The sequence below is a fragment of the Chionomys nivalis genome, chromosome 6 (assembly GCF_950005125.1).
Source record: "Chionomys nivalis chromosome 6, mChiNiv1.1, whole genome shotgun sequence".
NCBI lineage: Eukaryota > Metazoa > Chordata > Mammalia > Rodentia > Cricetidae > Chionomys > Chionomys nivalis.
The window spans coordinates 12,814,569-12,832,791 of record NC_080091.1 but is presented as its reverse complement, the minus strand read 5'-3'; the positions used below and the strand labels follow the sequence as shown (position 1 = coordinate 12,832,791).

The following is an 18,223-nucleotide window of genomic DNA, read 5'->3' as shown; positions in this document are numbered from 1 at the left end:
AGGTGAGCATCCAAACAGGCTAGGCTCCCACAAAGCCAGTTCATATATTAGGATCGAAACCTAGTGCCATTGTCCTTGACTTCTCATCAGCCTTCATTGTCCGCCATGTTCAGAGAGTCCGGTTTTATCCCATGCTTATTCAGTCCGAGTCCAGCTGGCCTTGGTGAGCTCCCAATAGATCAGTTCCACTGTCACAGTGGGTGGGTGCACCCCTCGTGGTCCTGACTTCCTTGCTCATGTTCTCCCTCCTTCTGCTCCTCATTTGGACCTTAAGAGCTCAGACCATTGCTCCAAATTGAGTCTCTGTCTCTACCTCGATCCATCGCCAGATGAAGGTTCTAAGGTGATATGCAAGATATTCATCAGTATAGGATAGGGTCATTTCAGGTTCTCTCTCCTCAGTTTCCCAAGGTACCAGCTGGGGACATCTCCCTGGACACCTGTGAGCCCCTCTAGAGTGAAGTCTCTTGCCAACTCTAAGATGGCTCCCTTAGTTAGGATATATATTTCGCTGATCCCATATCCACCCTTCCTATATCGCAACCATCCCATTCCCCCAAGCTCCTCCCATCCTCCCCTTCTCACGTTTCTCACCCCATTTCCCCTTAGCCTCATGCTACATCACCCGCAAGTTCCCAGTTTTTGCCCGGCAATCTTGTCTACTTCCCCTATCCAGGCGGATGACTATACGTTTTTCTTTGGGTTCACTTTATTATTTAGCTTCTCTAGGATCACAAATTATATGCTCAATGTCCTTTATTTATGGCTAGAAACCAATTATGAGTAAGTACATCCCTTGTTCCTCTTTTTGGGTCTGGGATACCTCACTCAGGATAGTGTTTTCTATTTCCATCCATTTGCATGCAAAATTCGAGAAGTCATTGTTTTTTTACCGCTGAGTAGTACTCTAATATGTATATATTCCATACTTTCTTCATCCATTCCTCCATTGAAGGGCATCTAGGTTGTTTCCAGGTTTTGGCTATTACAAACAATGCTGCTATGAACATAGTTGAACAGATACTTTTGTCATATGATAGGGCATCTCTTGGGTGTATTCCCAAGAGTGATATTACTGGATCTTGGGGTAGGTTGATCCCTAATTTCCTGAGAAATGGCCACACTGATTTCCAAAGTGGTTGCACAAGTTTGCATTCCCACCAGCAATGGATGAGTGTGCCCCTTACTCCACAACCTCTCCAGCAAAGGCTATCATTGGTGTTTTTAATTTTAGCCATTCTGACAGGTGTAGGATGGTATCTCAAAGTTGTTTTAATTTGCATTTCCCTTATCGCTAAGGAGGTTGAGCATCACTTTAAGTGTTTTTTGGCCATTTGAATTTCTTCTGTTGAGAATTCTCTGTTCAGTTCAGTGCCCCATTTTTTAATTGGGTTAATTAGCATTTTAAAGTCTAGTTTCTTGAGTTCTTTATATATTTTGGAGATCAGACCTTTGTCTGTTGCAGGGTTGGTGAAGATCTTCTCCCAGTCAGTAGGCTGCCTTTTTGTCTTAGTGACTGTCCTTTGCTTTACAGAAGCTTCTCAGTTTCAGGAGGTCCCATTTATTCAATGTTGTCCTTAATGTCTGTGCTGCTGGGGATATATGTAGGAAGTGATCTCCTGTACACATATGTTGTAGAGTACTTCCCACTTTCTCTTCTATCAGGTTCAGTGTGTTCAGACTGATATTGAGGTCTTTAATCCATTTGGACTCGAGTTTTGTGCATGGTGATAGATATGGATCTATTTTCAGTCTTCTACAGGTTGACAACCAGTTCTGCCAGCACCATTTGTTGAAGATGCTTTCTTTCTTCCATTGAATACTTTTAGCTCCTTTATCGAAAATCAGGTGATCATAGGTTTGTGGGTTAAAATCAGGGTCTTCTACTTGGTTCCATTGATCGACTTCTCTGTTTTTATGCCAATACCAAGCTGTTTTCCGTACTGAAGCTCTGTAATAGAGTTTGAAGTCAGGGATGGTAATGCCTCCAGACGATCCTTTATTACATAAGATTGTTTTGGCTATCCTGGGTTTTTTGTTTTTCCATATAAAGTTGATTAATGTCCTCTCAAGATCTGTGAAGAATTTTGATGGGATTTTAATGGGGATTGCATTGAATCTATAAATTGCCCGTGGTAGAATTGTCATTTTTACTATGTTGATCCTCCCAATCCAAGAGCAAGGGAGATCCTTTCATTTTCTGGTGTCCTCTTTAATTTCTTTCTTCAAAGACTTAAAGTTCTTGTCAAATAGATCTTTCACTTCCTTGGTTAGAGTTACCCCAAGATATTTTATGCTATTTGTGGCTATCGTGAAAGGTGATGCTTCTCTGATTTCCCTCTCTGCTTCCTTATCCTTTGTGTATAGGAGGGCAACTGGTTTTTTGGAATTGATCTTGTATCCTACCACGCTACTAAAGGTGTTTATCAGCTGTAGGAGTTCTTTGCTGGAGTTTTTGGGGTCGGTTATGTACACTATCATATTGTCTGTAAATAATGAAAGTTTAACTTCTTCCTTTCCAGTTTGAATCCCTTGATCCCCTTATGTTGTCTTATTGCTATTGCTAGAATTTCAAGCACTATATTGAAGAGGTATGGAGAGAGTGGACAGCCTTGTCGTGTTCCTGATTTTAGTGGAATAGCTTTGAGTTTCTCTCCATTTCATTTGATGTTAGCTGTCGGCTTGCTATATATAGCTTTTATTATAGTTAGGTACGACCCTTGTATCCCTAATCTCTCTAAGACCTTTATCATAAAGAGATGGTGAATTTTGTCAAATGCTTTTTTAGCATCTAATGAAATGATCATATGGTTTTTTTCTTTCAGTTTATTTATATGATGGATTACATTGATAGATTTTCATATGTTGAACCAGCCCTGCATCTCAGGGATGAAGCCTACTTGATCATAATGGATAATTTTTCTTCTTCTTCTTCTTCTTCTTCTTCTTCTTCTTCTTCTTCTTCTTCTTCTTCTTCTTCTTCTTCTTCTTCTTCTTCTTCTTCTTCTTCTTCTTCTTCTTCTTCTTCTTTTTTTTTTGGGGGGGGTTCGAGACAGGGTTTCTCTGTGGCTTTGATGCCTGTCCTGGAACTAGCTCTGTAGACCAGGCTGGTCTTGAACTCACAGAGATCCGCCTGCCTCTGCCTCCCGAGTGCTGGGATTAAAGGTGTGCGCCACCTTCGCCCGGCTCTGGATAATTTTTCTAATGTGTTCTTGGATTCGGTTTGCCAGTATTTTATTGAGGATTTTCGCATCGATGTTCATGAGTGAGATTGGCCTGTAGTTCTCTTTCTTGGTTGAGTCTTTGTGTGGTTTTGTTATCAGAGTAACTGCAGCTTCATAAAAGGAATTTGGCAATGACTTCTCTGTTTCTATATTGTGAAATACATTAAGGAGTATAGGTATTAGCTCTTCTTGGAAGTTCTGGTAGAATTCTGCATTGAAGCCGCCTGGACCTGGACTTTTTTTGGTAGGGAGGTTTTTTATAACAACTTCTAATTCTTTGCGACTAACAGGTCTATTTAGATTGTTCACCTGGTCCTGGTTTAACTTTGGTATGTGGTACTTATCTAAAAAAGTGTCAATTTCTTTTACATTTTCCAATCTTGTGGCATACAGGCTTTTGTAGTAAGATCTAATGATTCTCTGAATTTCCTCTGTGTCTGTGGTTATGTCCCCTTTTCGTTTCTGATCTTGTTAATTTGCGTATTCTCTCTCTGCTGTTTGATTAGTTTGGATAGGGGTTTATCAATCTTGTTGATTTTCTCCAAGAACCTGTTTTTTGTTTCATTGATTCTTTGGATTGTTTTCTGTGTTTCTATTTTGTTGATTTCAGCCCTCAGTTTGATTATTTCCATTCTTCTAATCCTTCTAGGTAAGTCTGCTTCTTTTTTTTTCTAGAGCTTTAACGTGGGCTATTAAGTCTCCAACGTGTGCTTTCTCCGTTTTCTTTCTTTTTTTTTTTTTTAATTGAAAAAAAAAATTTTCCGCCTCCTCCCCGCCTCCCATTTCCCTCCCCCTCCTCCCTCCCCTCCCCCCCTCCCCCCACTCCTCTTCTCCTCCCTCTCTAGTCCCAGGAGCAGTCAGGGTTCCCTGCCCTGTGGAAAGTCCTAGGTCCTCCCCCCTCCATCCAGATATAGGAAGTTGAACATCCAAACTGTCTAGGCTCCCACAAAGCCAGAACCTGAAGTATGATCAACACCCCGTGCCATTGTCCTTGGCCTCTTGTCATCTCTCATTGTCCGCCATGTTCAGAGAGTCCGGTTTTATCCCATGCTTTTTCAGTCACAGTCCAGCTGGCCTTGATGAGCTCCCAATAGATCGGTCTGACTTTCTCAGTGGGTGGGTGCACCCCTCGTGGTCCTGACTTCGTTGTACATGTTCTCCCTCCTTCTGCTCCTCATTAGGTCCTTGGGAGCTCAGTTCGGTGCTCCAGTGTGGGTCTCTGTCTCTATCTCCATCCATCGCTAGATGAAGGTTCTATGGTGATATGCAAGATATTCATCAGTATGGCTATAGGATAGGTTCATTTCAGGTTCCCTATCCTCACGTGCCCAAGGAACTAACTGGGGACATTGCCCTGGGCATCTGGTAGCCACCCCAAGTTCAAGTCTTTTGCCAACCCTTAGGTGGTTCCCTTAACTAAGATATGAGTTTCCCTGCTCCCCTATCCAACCTTCCTATATCCCCAATCATCCCGTTTCCCCAAGTTCCCCTCATCCTCACCTTCACACTTTTCTTTCACCATATCCCCTTATCCCCATCCCACCCTACCCCCAAGATTCCAAGTTTTTGCCTGGCACTCTTGTCTACTTCCCATAGCCAGGAGGATAACTATATGTTTTTCCTTGGGTTTGCCCTCTTGTTTAGCTTCTTTAGGACCACATATTATAGACTCAAAGGCCCCCTATCCATGGCTAGAAACCAATTATGTTTGAGTACATCCCATGATCTTCTTTTTGGGTCTGGGTTACCTCACTCAGGATAGTATTTTCTATTTCCATCCATTTGCATGCAAAATTCGAGAAGTCATTGTTTTTTACTGCAGAGTAGTACTCTAATGTGTATATATTCCACACTTTCTTCATCCATTCTTCCATTGAAGGACACCTAGGATGCTTCCAGGTTCTGGCTATTACAAATAATGCTGCTATGAACATAGTTGAACAAATGCTTTTGTCATATGATAGGGTATCTCTTGGGTATATTCCCAAGAGTGGTATTGCTGGGTCCAGGGGTAGGTTGATCCCAATTTTTCTGAGAAACCGCCACACTGATTTCCAAAGTGGTTGCACAAGTTTGCATTCCCACCAGCAATGGATGAGGGTACCCCTTTCTCCACAACCTCTCCAGCAAATGCTATCCTTGGTGTTTTTGATTTTAGCCATTCTGATAGGTGTAAGATGATATCTCAAAGTTGTTTTGATTTGCATTTCTCTGATCGCTAAGGAGGTTGAGCATGACCTTAAGTATCTTTTGGCCATTTGAACTTCTTTTGTTGAGAATTCTCTGTTCAATTCAGTGCCCCATTTTTTAATTTGGTTAATTATCATTTTAACGTCTAGTTTCTTGAGTTCTTTATATATTTTGGAGATCAGACCTTTGTCTGTTGCGGGGTTGGTGAAGATCTTCTCCCAGTCAGTAGGGTGCCTTTTTGTCTTAGTGACAGTGTCCTTTGCTTTACAGAAGCTTCTCAGTTTCAGGAGGTCCCATTTATTCAATGTTGCCCTTAATGTCTGTGCTGCTGGGGTTATACATAGGAAGCCATCTCCTGTGCCCATATCTTGTAGGGTACTTCCCATTTTCTTTTCTATCAGGTTGAGTGTGTTCAGATTGATATTGAGGTCTTTGATCCATTTGGACTTGAGTTTTGTGCATGGTGATAGATATGGGTCTATTTTCATTCTTCTACAGGTTGACATCCAGTTGTGCAAGCACCATTTGTTGAAGATGCTTTCTTTCTTCCATTGTACACTTTTAGCTCCTTTATCGAAAATGAGGTGTTCATAGGTTTGTGGGTTAAAATCCGGGTCTTCTATACGATTCCATTGGTCGACTTCTCTGTTTTTATGCCAGTACCACGCTGTTTTCATTACTGTAGCTCTGTAATAGAGTTTGAAGTCAGGGATGGTAATGCCTCCAGAAGTTCCTTTATTGTATAAGATTGTTTTCGCTATTCTGGGTTTTTTGTTTTTGCATATAAAGTTGATTATTGTCCTCTCAAGATCTGTGAAGAATTTTGATGTGACCTTGATGGGGATTGCATTGAATCTATAGATTGCCTTTGGTAGAATTGCCATTTTTACTATGTTGATCTTCCCAATCCAAGATCAAGGGAGATCCTGCCATTTTCTGGTATCCTCTTCAATTTCTTTCTTCAAAGACTTAAAGTTCTTGTCAAATAGATCTTTCACTTCCTTGGTTAGAGTTACCCCAAGATATTTTATGCTGTTTGTGGCTATCGTGAAAGGTGATGATTCTCTTATTTCCCTCTCTGCTTCCATATCCTTTGTGTATAAGAGGGCGACTGATTTTTTGGAGTTGATCTTGTATCCTGCCACATTACTAAAGGTATTTATCAGCTGTAGAAGTTCTTTGGTGGAGTTTTTGGGGTCCCTTAAGTACACTATCGTATCATCTGCAAATAACGCAAGTTTAACTTCTTCCTTTCCAATTCGAATCCCCTTGATACCCTTATGTTGTCTTATTGCTATTGCTAAGACTTCAAGAACTATATTGAAGAGGTATGGGGAGAGTGGACAGCCTTGGCGTGTTCCTGATTTTAGTGGGATGGCTTTAAGTTTCTCTCCGTTTAATTTGATGTTAGCTGTCGGCTTGCTGTAAATAGCTCTAATTATATTTAGGTATGACCCTTGTATCCCTAATCTCTCCAAGACCTTTATCATAAAGAGATGGTGAATTTTGTCAAATGCTTTTTCAGCATCTAATGAAACTATCATATGGTTTTTTTCTTTCAGTTTATTTATATGATGGATTACATTGATAGATTTGCGTATGTTAAACCAGCCCTGCATCTCTGGGATGAAGCCTACTTGCTCATAATGGATAATTTTTCTAATGTGTTCTTGGATTTGGTTTGCCAGTATTTTGTTGAGGATTTTTGCGTCGATGTTCATGAGTGAGATTGGCCTGTAATTCTCTTTCTTGGTTGAGTCTTTGTGTGGTTTTGGTATCAGAGTTACTGTAGCTTCATAGAAGGAATTTGGCAATGACTCTTCTGTTTCTATATTGTGAAATACATTTAGGAGTATAGGTATTAGGTCTTTTTGGAAGTTCTGGTAGAATTCCGCATTGAAACCATCTGGTCCTGGACTATTTTTTTGGAAGGGAGGTTTTTGATAACAGCTTCTAATTCTTCACAACTCACGGGTCTAATTAAGTTGTTTACCTGGTCCTGGTTTAACTTTGGTATATGGTATTCATCTAAAAAAGTGTCCATTTCTTTAACATTTTCCAGTTTTGTGGCATACAGGCTTTTGTAGTAAGATCTAATGATTCTCTGAATTTCCTCTGTGTTTGTGGTTATGTCCCCCTTTTCATTTCTGATTTTATTAATTTGCAAATTCTCTCTCTGCCGTTTGATTAGTTTGGATGGGGTTTATCAATCTTGTTGATTTTCTCCAGGAACCAGCTTTTTGTTTCATTGATTCTTTCAATTGTTTTCTGTGTTTCTATTTTGTTGATTTCAGCCCTTAGTTTGATTATTTCCAGTCTTCTACTCCTTCTAGGTGAGTCTGCTTCTTTTTTTTCTAGAGCTTTCAGGTGGCTGTTAAGTCTCCAATGTGTGCTTTCTCTGTTTTCTTTAAGTGGGCACTTAGTGCTATGAACTTTCCTCTCAGGACTGCTTTCATAGTGTCCCATAGGTTTGAGTATGTTGTTTCTTTATTTTCATTGACTTCAAGGAAGACTTTAATTTCTTTCTTTATTTCTTCCTTAATCCAGGTATGGTTCAGTAGTTGACTGTTCAGTTTCCATGAGTTTGTAGGCTTTCTGGGGGTAGCATTGTTGTTGAATTCTAGCTTTAGTCCATGGTTATCTGATAAGATACAGGTGGTTACAGATATTTTTTTGTACCTGTGGATGTTTGCTTTGTTACCGAGTATGTGGTCAATTTTCGAGAAGGTTCCATGAGCTGCAGAGAAGAAGGTATATTCTTTCCTATTTGGGTGGAATGTTCTATAGATGTCTGTTAAGTCCATTTGATTCATTACCTCCCTTAATCCTCTTATTTCTCTGTTAGGTTTCTGTCTGATTGACCTGTCCATTGGTGAGAGAGGAGTGTTGAAATCTCCTACTATTAGTGTGTGTAGTTTGATGACTGCCTTGAATTTTAGTAATATTTCTTTTATATAAGTGTGTGCTTTTATATTAGGGGCATAGATATTCAGGATTGAGACTTTGTCCTGTGAATTTTTCCTGTTATGAGTAAAAAATGTCCCTCTCCATCTCCTCTGATTAATTTTAGTGTGAAGTCAACTTTGTTAGAAATTAGTATGGCCACACCTGCTTGTTTCTTAGTTCCGTTTGCTTGATAAACCTTTTCCCAGCCCTTTACTCTGAGTAGATGTCTGTCTTTGTGGTTGAGGTGTGTTTCTTGTAAGCAGCAGAATGTTGGATCCTGTTTTCGAATCCAATCTCTTAGCCTGTGCCCCTTTATAGGTGAGTTGAAACCATTGATCTTAAATGATATTAATGACCAGTGGTTGTTAACTCTGGTCATTTTTTCCTTTCTTTCTTTTTTTTTTGGTAGTAGAGGTTGTGTGTTTCCCTTCTTCAAGTTGTGCTGGTGAAGGGTCATTAGATGTCTGAGTTATTGTGGTCATTGTTGAACTCCTTGGGTTGTGATTTTCTTCAATTACTTTCTGTAAGGCTGGATTTGTGGCTATGTATTGTTTAAATTTGTTTTTATCCTGGAAAATTTTGTTTTCTCCATTTATAGTGAACAAAAGCTTGGCTGGGTATAGTAGTCTGGGCTTGCATCCACGGTCTCTCAGTTTCTGCAGTACATCTATCCAGGACCTTCTGGCTTTCATGGTTTCCTTAGAGAAGTCAGGTGTAAATCTGATAGGTTTACCTTTATAAGTACCTTGATCTTTTTCATTTGCAGTTCTTAATATTCTTTCTTTATTCTGTATTTTTGTGTTTTGATTATTATATGGCGAGGAGACGTTCTGTTTTGATCCAGTCTATTTGGTGTTCTGTATGCTTCTTGGACCTTCAAAGGAATATCTTTCTTAAGGTTGGAAAAGTTTTCTTCTATAATTTTATTAAATATATTTTCTGGACCATTCAGCTGTTCTTAGGTTTGGTCTTTTTATTGTGTCCCAGATTTCCTGAATGTTTTGTGATGAGAATTTGTTGGTTTTGCTGTTTTCTTTGATCAGTGTGTTTATTTTCTCTATGGTATCTTCACTGTCTGAGATTCTTTCTTCTATCTCTTGCAATCTGTTGGTAGTACTTGTCTCTAGTTCCTGTTTGTTTACCCAGATTTTCCATCTCCATCCTACCCTCGGTTTGTGTTTTTTCATTATTTCCATTTTATTCTTCAAGTCTTCAACCGTTTCCCTTACCTGTTTGATTGCTTTTTTTTGTTTCTCTTGGTTTTCTTGGGTATCTTTGAGAGATTTATTCATTTCCTCTACCTTTTTGTTTGTAATCTCTAATTGTTTATAGCAATTTTTCACCTCCTGTTTAAGGTCCTCTATTATTTTAATATAATTCACTTTTGAGTCGAATTCTTCTAATTCTTCTGGAATAGGGTGTGTACAATTCTTTTCATTTCGGAATTCCTGGATTCTGGTGATGTCACGTTGCCTTTCAGGTTGTTGGAGGAATTCTTGGATTGGCGCCTGCCCATCTCTTTCTTCCAATGGAGCCAGGAGAGGCCTGGTGTCTTGCTCCAGTCTTTTCTGTGACTTACTCCCTGGGTGTATCTCTCCAGTGTAGGGGCAGGAACCGTTCCCTTCCAGATGGACTCCTCAGCACCAAAACATGGACGCCTGGTAGTCCAATGACCCGCGGACAAAAGCGCGAATGTGGGGGGTAGGACGGGTTCGAGTAGAACACAAGACCCTGCAGCACAAGCTGAAGGTGCCTGCGCTTCCTTTTGGGGGGTCCTTGAGGCCTGCCCGGTAGGCAGGCACCGTCCACTCTGAATGGGTAGCCTTAGTGTAGGAGCGGGAAAATTGTTCTTGAGCAAAGGACCTTGCAGACAAGGCAGGCTTGGTGTGTGTGGGGGTCGTGTGTAGGAAAGAAAGCCCTGCAGCAGGAGCTGGGGGGGTGGGGGTGGTTGTGCTCTCTTCTGGGAAACAGGGACGCCTGGTAGCCCAATGAGCTGGGTACAAAAGGAAGAACGTGGCAGGCAGGGCGGGGTCCAATAGATCACAGGAGACCCTGCAGCCCCAAGCTGAAGGTGCTTGCGCTCCCTTGTGGGGACCTTGAGGCCCGCTAGGCAGGCACTCACTGCTCTGGGTGAGTAGCCTTAGTGTAGGAGCGGGAAAATTGTTCTTGAGCATAGGATCTAGCAGACAGCAGGGCAGGGTTGGTGGGGGGAGCTGGGGGGCTGGGTCGTGTGTAAGAAAAGGGGCCCTGCAGCAGGAGCTGGGGGAGGGGTGTTTGTGCTCTCTTCCAGGACAGTCTGCCCCTGGATAGCACACACTCACCTGTCCAGATGGAACTCCTCAGCACCAAAACAGGGACGCCTGTTAGCCCAATGAGCCGCGGACAAAAGGAAAAGCAGGAACATTTTTTGATTAACTGGTTAACTCAGATTGACTGAGATGTGGAAATTCAGAGGATGTCATTGGGGTAGAATTAGTATATCTTAGACTCTAGTTTGGTCCTACCACATATAACTTGTATGACCACTTATTTATTGCAAGCTTGTTGCTTCATTTAAAAAATGAGAGTATCTATCTAATATTTGTTAGTCACATGAAAATAAAATAAAATATCAGTGGAAGTACTTTTTTGTGAATGTAAACATATTTAAAATTTTTATGTGTTATAAAATTCAGCTTTAAGGTGTGTGTGTGTGTGTGTTTGCATACATATAAGAGCCTGGGCACACAGAAAAAGACATTGGTTTCCTGCGCTATCACTCTCTGCAGTATACCCTTGACACCAGTTTATCATACTGAACCTTAGTCCTTCTGTCTCTGTCCCTGTAGCCCTGAGGTTATAAATGCATGGTCATGCCTGGAGATTTATGTAGGTACTGGGAATTTGACCTCAGGGCGTAATGCCTGCCTCTGCCTTCCCAGTGCTGGGATTAAAGGCCTGTGCCACCACTGCCTGACTTCATTATCAATGTAAACATTATTAGATACAAAAGGAAACAAATTGATGGTAAAAACTGTTCAGGCAAACCATTGAAACTGTGTAAGTAAAAACAGCTCAGGCTATCTAGGGCCACTTTTGTGAAACAGGTGATCAGAGTTTCATCATTGGGCTGACTTCACACACCAGTCCTAGGTCATCAGACTGGCTGGGAATTAGGAGTTAGGCTCCCAACAGATGCCATGGAGCAGTGAGTGAGTGCTACTCAGAGTGTTAGTCTATCCCTGTAAGACGCTTGAGCCAGAATGTGGCCATCACACTACTTCATCTTTAAAGTCTCACCTTGAGAAAAATCTCAGCTAAAGGAAATGACTAGCAGTAAAGTTGTTTTCCATCTTGGTAAAATGTATCATCTTGTATGGGCTGATGATAAGCAGTTTGCAGATTAACAGCAGTTAGTGAGTGATATTGAGTAGAGCTGCTGTATAGCATGGCTGTGACTATAAACTGGATGATTACATAATCCATTATCCTTTATTCTTCATTGTTATTGCCACCATTCTTACTGACTGGTATGGCTCCTTCACTAGCAGGAATCTTCAGAATTAAGGATAATTTATGGTGTGTACATATTTTCTTTGCTACGGAATCCTCAGAATAATAATTTATTTCAATAAATCATAATGTGGATTAGTACTTATAAAATTGATTCCTGAAAAGAGAATTTTGCTATAAGAATTAAAAACTTGAGTCATAGTAAAAGTTATGGAACCTAGTGTTAAAGCTTTTGGAGAAGACTATGTAAGTTTAGGGCGGCTGTTTTACTCTTTTTTTTTTTTTTTTTTTTTTTTTTTTTTTTTTTTTTTTGGTTTTTTGAGATAGGGTTTCTCTGTGGCTTTGGAGCCTGTCCTGGAACTAGCTCTTGTAGACCAGGCTGGTCTCGAACTCACAGAGATCCGCCTACCTCTGCCTCCCAAGTGCTGGGATTAAAGGCGTGCGCCACCATCGCCCAGCCGGCTGTTTTGCTCTTGTTCTTTAGTGGTGGTAATGGATCTCACACATGCTATATACTTTCTGTACACTCAGCTAGCATCCCTTAGGGATATTAGATTTGAAAAATTAGTGTTTCTCTTAACTTTGTGCAGAGAAAATAGATGGAATGCTAATTAGTACATAAAAGGATAGTGGAATTTTAGGGTTTTTGTCTTATATGTGACTGGAGGATGTGTTTTTCTGGATATGATTTCTCTGGTATCTAAATGGCCATTAGAAATATCAGTGATAACATGTACAACTGTATTTGGATAGTCACCATGACGTTTTTCTTATACTATGAAGCCTTGATTTTCCCCATCAGTTATTTCTGCTTACGATTGTTAACCACTGGGCACATATGAACTTTGTTGTTTTAGACTGTGAAGTCATGACTGCAGTGGAACTTGATATGTGGACCAGGGTGGCCCAGAACTCAAGAGATTTTCCTGCCTGTATTTCTTGACTGCTGTGATCAAATGTGTGCACAACACCTGGATTTATATATGAGGAATTTGTTACGGTAGAATTATAGCTTTATAATTAGACAAAATCTTCTAAATGTCAATAAAATATTGAACATTTGAGGGTAAAGATTAATGGTCATGATACATTTAGAAATCTTTCTGAATATGTGTGTGTGTGAGAGAGAGAGAGAGAGATTTAATTTCAATTTTTATGGGAAATTCCCACTTTATAATCATATTTATAAACTTTAGTTAAGAAATGAGGAGTAGGCCGGGCGGTGGTGGCGCACGCCTTTAATCCCAGCACTTGGGAGGCAGAGGCAGGTGGATCTCTGGGAGTTCGAGGCCAGCCTGGTCTACAAGAGCTAGTTCCAGGACAGAAACCAAAAGCTACAGAGAAACCCTGTCTCGAAAAACCAAAAAAAAAAAAAAAAAAAAAAAAAAAAGAAAAGAAATGAGGAGTAATAGTGGGCAATCCTGTATTCCTAATGACAGTCTTGAAATGATAGATTCAGTGCCCTTCCTGGTCACACACAAGCAGTGTGTATGTGACGAGGATGTCCTTCCTGCTTGTGTGTGACAAGGAAGGACATTAATCACAACTAATCGGTAATAATCATTTGGACCAGAATCGTCCTTAAACAACTCTGTTGTCTTTGCAGTTGTCAAAGCCATACTTGTCTGTAGTCAAAACCAATTTGAGGATACACAGATTAAATGAACAGCAGTAGAAAAGGGAAAGGTCGTTATTGTTGTAGCTTTTGTCCCAGTGCCCTCAGATGTCATTTTAACCTCAGGACCAGAGAAAGCTGCAACAGATAACAAATAACTTCTGGCTCATAAAAGATGTAGTGAGAAAAGCTTGGCATAAACTGACATTACAAAAAAAAACCATTTTACTGTAGAATTGTATAGAAAAATGAAGTACACAGTGGAGAATAGAGTACATATAGAACTCGACCTGGAAGAAGGGGGAGTGTCTGAACTTCAGCTGGACAGCCCTGCTCTCTAGGGCCAACCCTATTCAAGCCACCACATAACGTTTGTTCTCTGTTTCTAGATTGACTCTGGAACAGTGTTCTGTAGCATACTTCTCAAATGGGTTAGCAATAATCTAGTATAAGAAGAAGTTTGTTTTATTTCATAGTATTCCTTGTCACATTTTTACTGTTGAGAATCACATAAATATGGAACTGCATTCAAGTTTAAAAAGTGTGTGTAAGCACATAGTTGAGGAAAAGACAGTTTAGTTCCCAAACTTTGTATAAATGTATAGATAGAATACAATTCAAGTTCAGTAATTATATGTCTCCAATAAACAGTAAACAATTTTCCAGCCTTACTGTAATGATTAAACTGATGAAGTATTTTTACCATAAACATGTTATTTAGTTTCTAAGCTAATCAATTATGATTGACATTGATTGCAGACAGTATGTTTAAATACTAGTTGTATATCTCAAAATAGGGTGAGTTTCAAGTATATTTCAGGGACCTGCCTCCCTCACGCTCTCCAATGCTAGGTTTATAAGTGCTGCCTATCATGTCTTATTTTATGTCTTTTTATCCTCCCCTTCTTATAGGTTTGGGTGTGCATTCGTCTGTGCACCACATGTGCTCATTGTCTAAGGAAGCCAGAAGGGGCTAGAGCCACAGATGGTTGTGAGCTACCATGTGGGTTCTGAGATTTGATCTTGGGTCCTCTGAGAAAACAGCTAGTGCTCTTAACCCCTGAGCCATCTTCCCAGCCCCATGTCTAGCTTTTTAAGAGTCTGTTATGAGGATCAAATTTAGGTCCTTAAGTGTCCATGGTAGGTACTTCACCAGCTGAGCTATCTCCCCAACCCTGGACTTCTTTTTCTTTATCCTTCAATTTTCTGTAGTTTGAAAATAATACATGTGGGTATAGTTTATTTTAAATCTGAATGTGTGCACATGTATGTGTGAAAGATAAGTGCGTGTAGGGGTGTTTCAAATGTAGAGGTCAGAGGGCTTTGGTTGTCCCCACCTTGTTTGAGTCAGGGTCTCTTGTTGTTCACCCCTGCATACTCCAGTCTGTCTTCTGAGCTTCTGTAGATCCACCCATCTCTGCTTCGCTTGTAGCTGTGTGAGTGCTGGGATTACAGCCCAGGTATACATGTGTTCTAGGGACTTGCATAGCAAGGGTATTCCTCACAGAGCCATCTCTCTAGCCCAGTATGCAGAAAGGCCTATGCATATGAAATGAGGCTGAGATAGTTGTGATAAATGTCTAAGAATGATCATAGCATTGTGCATTCCAAGGTGTATAAAATGATTAGAACCTTGTAAAACTGTCGAGTCCTACAAATATCTTTTTGCTCACTGTAATTTCTCTGATTGCTGTATTGCAGCTGTTGAAAGTGGACAGATAGATGTTCTGAAGTTGTTGCTTCAACATGGAGCAAATGTCAATGGGTTCCATTCTATGTGTGGATGGAATTCCTTGCACCAGGCTTCTTTCCAGGTAATCTCCGAATTTATTTTTTTAATTTCCATGTAGATTGTATGTCTTACCCTTTTTATAATGGCAGTTCTATACAGTTCTTGCTTCTTACTTGCCTCTGGTTTGTAATGATTAGTACAGCACAGAAAGGCAGTCTAAATACTAATGACCGTTCTAAATAAGCGAGCTGCTCTGGGACCAGACCTGCTTTGGTCTGTAGGATTATCTAAATTTAAAATGTTGGCCACATAGTTATGAAGTGATCAGAATCTGGGATAAGGAAAAATGGTATATTTTATTATAATTACATGTTTAGAAGGCATGTTTATTACTGCTTGAGTTAGTAATCTAATTTTATATGACTTTAAGGGTTAACATTGCTAGAGACCAGTTTTTAGTATGTTTATACTTAATGGGTTGTGCAGAAGTGTAGGGTAATCTGATTAATCATGCCTTTTCTATCCATTTTATCAAGACACTGCATTTTTTCTTAAAGTTTTTCTTTACTGAGAAGATAAGTAAAATACAACAAGAAAGATTTTTTAATATAAAATATGTATCTGTGCTTCAGGGAAATGCTGAGATTATAAAACTGCTTCTTAAAAATGGAGCAGACAGAGAATGCCAGGATGACTTTGGAATCACACCCCTGTTTGTGGCTGCTCAGTATGGGAAGCTAGAGAGCTTGAACATTCTTATGTCATCTGGTAAGAGCCATCAGCCTTTGTGCTAGGAAGATCATGTTTTTAAGCGGTATTCCTGGAAAGAATGGTTCTTGAATTAGGTGATAAAATTTATGTAAGTTGCAAATAAAAGTGTGCACAGTTGATGCCAGTCCTGGTTATTATTAAGTATGTTACCAGCAATGACACACATCCTTCTTACTGATCTACATAGGAATATGGTGGTCCTGAGCAGGCGTCTTGCAGTTCAGTGGCTTTCTAGGTACACATCTACTCTAGGGTTAGTTTATTAGATGGTCATTTTGTGTGTTAAGCCTTTGAGTTGTATGTTTTGTGTGGCATATATCTTCCCCAAACTCACTTGCTCACTCCCCCCCCGTGTGTGTTTGTGTATGTGTGTGTATGCGTATATGTGTACACTTAATGTACATGGGAATGTGGAGGTCAGAGTTCAGTATTAATGTCTTTATTAGTCACTCTGTGCCTTATGTTTCTGAGAAAGGTTCTCTCACTAAGCCTACAGCTCACTGATCCAACTGTGCTGGCTGACCAAATCTACCTGTCTCTTCCTCACTGCTGGGGATCCAGACTCAGGCCTCATGTTTGTGCATCAAGCATTTAACCAAGTGAGTCAGAGGTCTGGCCAGAGCAAATGGTTTGTTAATTGTCTGATTATTTAAATGAACTTTTTCAAAACATGTTTGCATTGTATTGTGTTAATGGCAGAATAACCAGCTAAACGATTCTCTGTGACTACTTAGACATGCAGCCTTGCCAGAGAAGGCAGTGCTACCGTGCCATTATTTTTGTGCCATCTTCAGACCAGAGGGGTTCACCATATAGAAGGGCTTTAAAAGTCTTTCAGGGTGCATGCTCTGGCAGAGCTAACCTGAGAAGCCTTGGGTAGTCAGAGGAGGGACTTGTCATCAGATTTTCTGACTGGTCTACGTAGTCACTTCATGAACAGCCAGGACTACATAGAGAGACCCTGTGTCAAAAACAAAACAAAACAAAACAAACAAACAGAAAAATAAACCCTCCAAATAGACCAAAGCTTAACAAAAAAACAGGGCATTTTTTTTCTTATTTCTAGTTTTTCCTTATACATCTTTACATAAAGTCAAGATTGGAAGTGAAGAAATGAACCTTCATGAAGTTGGAGGTGAAGGTGTCTGAGAAATTATGAACTTATATCTTACTTCTTGAAATGATACATTTTTACATTAAGAACCTCAGACTTTGGGTGTTAAATGCTGACCAGAGATCTAGAAACTAATATTTTTTTGGCACAATCAGGACATGTTTATTTTTGTATTTCTTTGTTTTTAATTTTTCTTCTCTTTAAACTTATAAATAGCAATTTTTGTATAATTAAAATTTATGAAGGTTTGTTTATAATGTAACTATGATCTTACTTCTAATCATGACCATCAGTGATTGTTACTTTTTATACTTTTTCAATTGTAGTCTTAGAGGAACTGATTTCTTATTACTTCTGATACTTTGAAGTTGTCACTCAAACTAGAAGGTTAATTTGTTTTTGTTTTTTTTTAAAAAGCAGGTCTTGCCATTGACTTCCTCTTTTCTCAGTGATTGTATTTATGTCTCTCTGAAGCTGAGAGCAGATGATGCACCAAAGTCATGACAATTCTAGTTGGCTAGCACGTTTGCAATTCATGAAGGTTCAGCACCGACTTTAATTTACCCTGTGTAGCTTGTTTACGATGTACTTATGTAAGATTATTTTGAGTAAGATAGTCAGTTTTCCCCTATGTTTATAGTATTGATACTGAGATATATTAGAGAAATTTAAAAACTAGCTTTATCATGTGATAGTATAAGTCTTAGTAGATTTAATATATTATTTGCTGGTGATAAGATTAGGGTAACCTGCTATTTTCAAAAGTTTCATAAGTAAGGTCATTTTTAGCCATTCCATATCTTTGTTTGTATGCTTTTTATTTATGGAAACAGGATCTTCCTATGTAGTTTTGGCTGTCCTGAAACTCATTATGTTGACCAAGCTGACCTTTAACTCACAGAAAACTGCTGCCTCTGCCTCTTCCCAAGCACTGGGCTTAAAGGCGTGCACCACTGTGTCTGACTGCCTTTTCAAATCTGAATACAGTAGTATGAAAATAACAAGTTTTATTTTACAGTCTGCTCAGATCCATTAAAAATATTGTTCCCATTTATTGTTGGTTTTACTATACAATACTCATAAAGGAAGAAAAGTAGTAATAAGACTAATTAATATAGTTTTAGTCATAGATCCCATGT

The 18,223-nt window shown here is 39.6% G+C and overlaps 1 protein-coding gene across 3 annotated transcripts in view; it reads left to right on the top strand.

Annotated features, from left to right (window-relative positions):
* Positions 1-18,223, top strand: part of Asb3 (ankyrin repeat and SOCS box containing 3) — a 106,888-nt gene that overhangs the window by 35,451 nt on the left and 53,214 nt on the right. For all 3 annotated transcript variants that reach the window (XM_057771541.1, XM_057771540.1, XM_057771539.1), the window contains 2 exons: positions 15,169-15,281; positions 15,832-15,967. In XM_057771541.1, the coding sequence (XP_057627524.1) occupies positions 15,169-15,281; positions 15,832-15,967 (249 nt within the window). The remainder of the gene's footprint in view (positions 1-15,168; positions 15,282-15,831; positions 15,968-18,223) is intronic.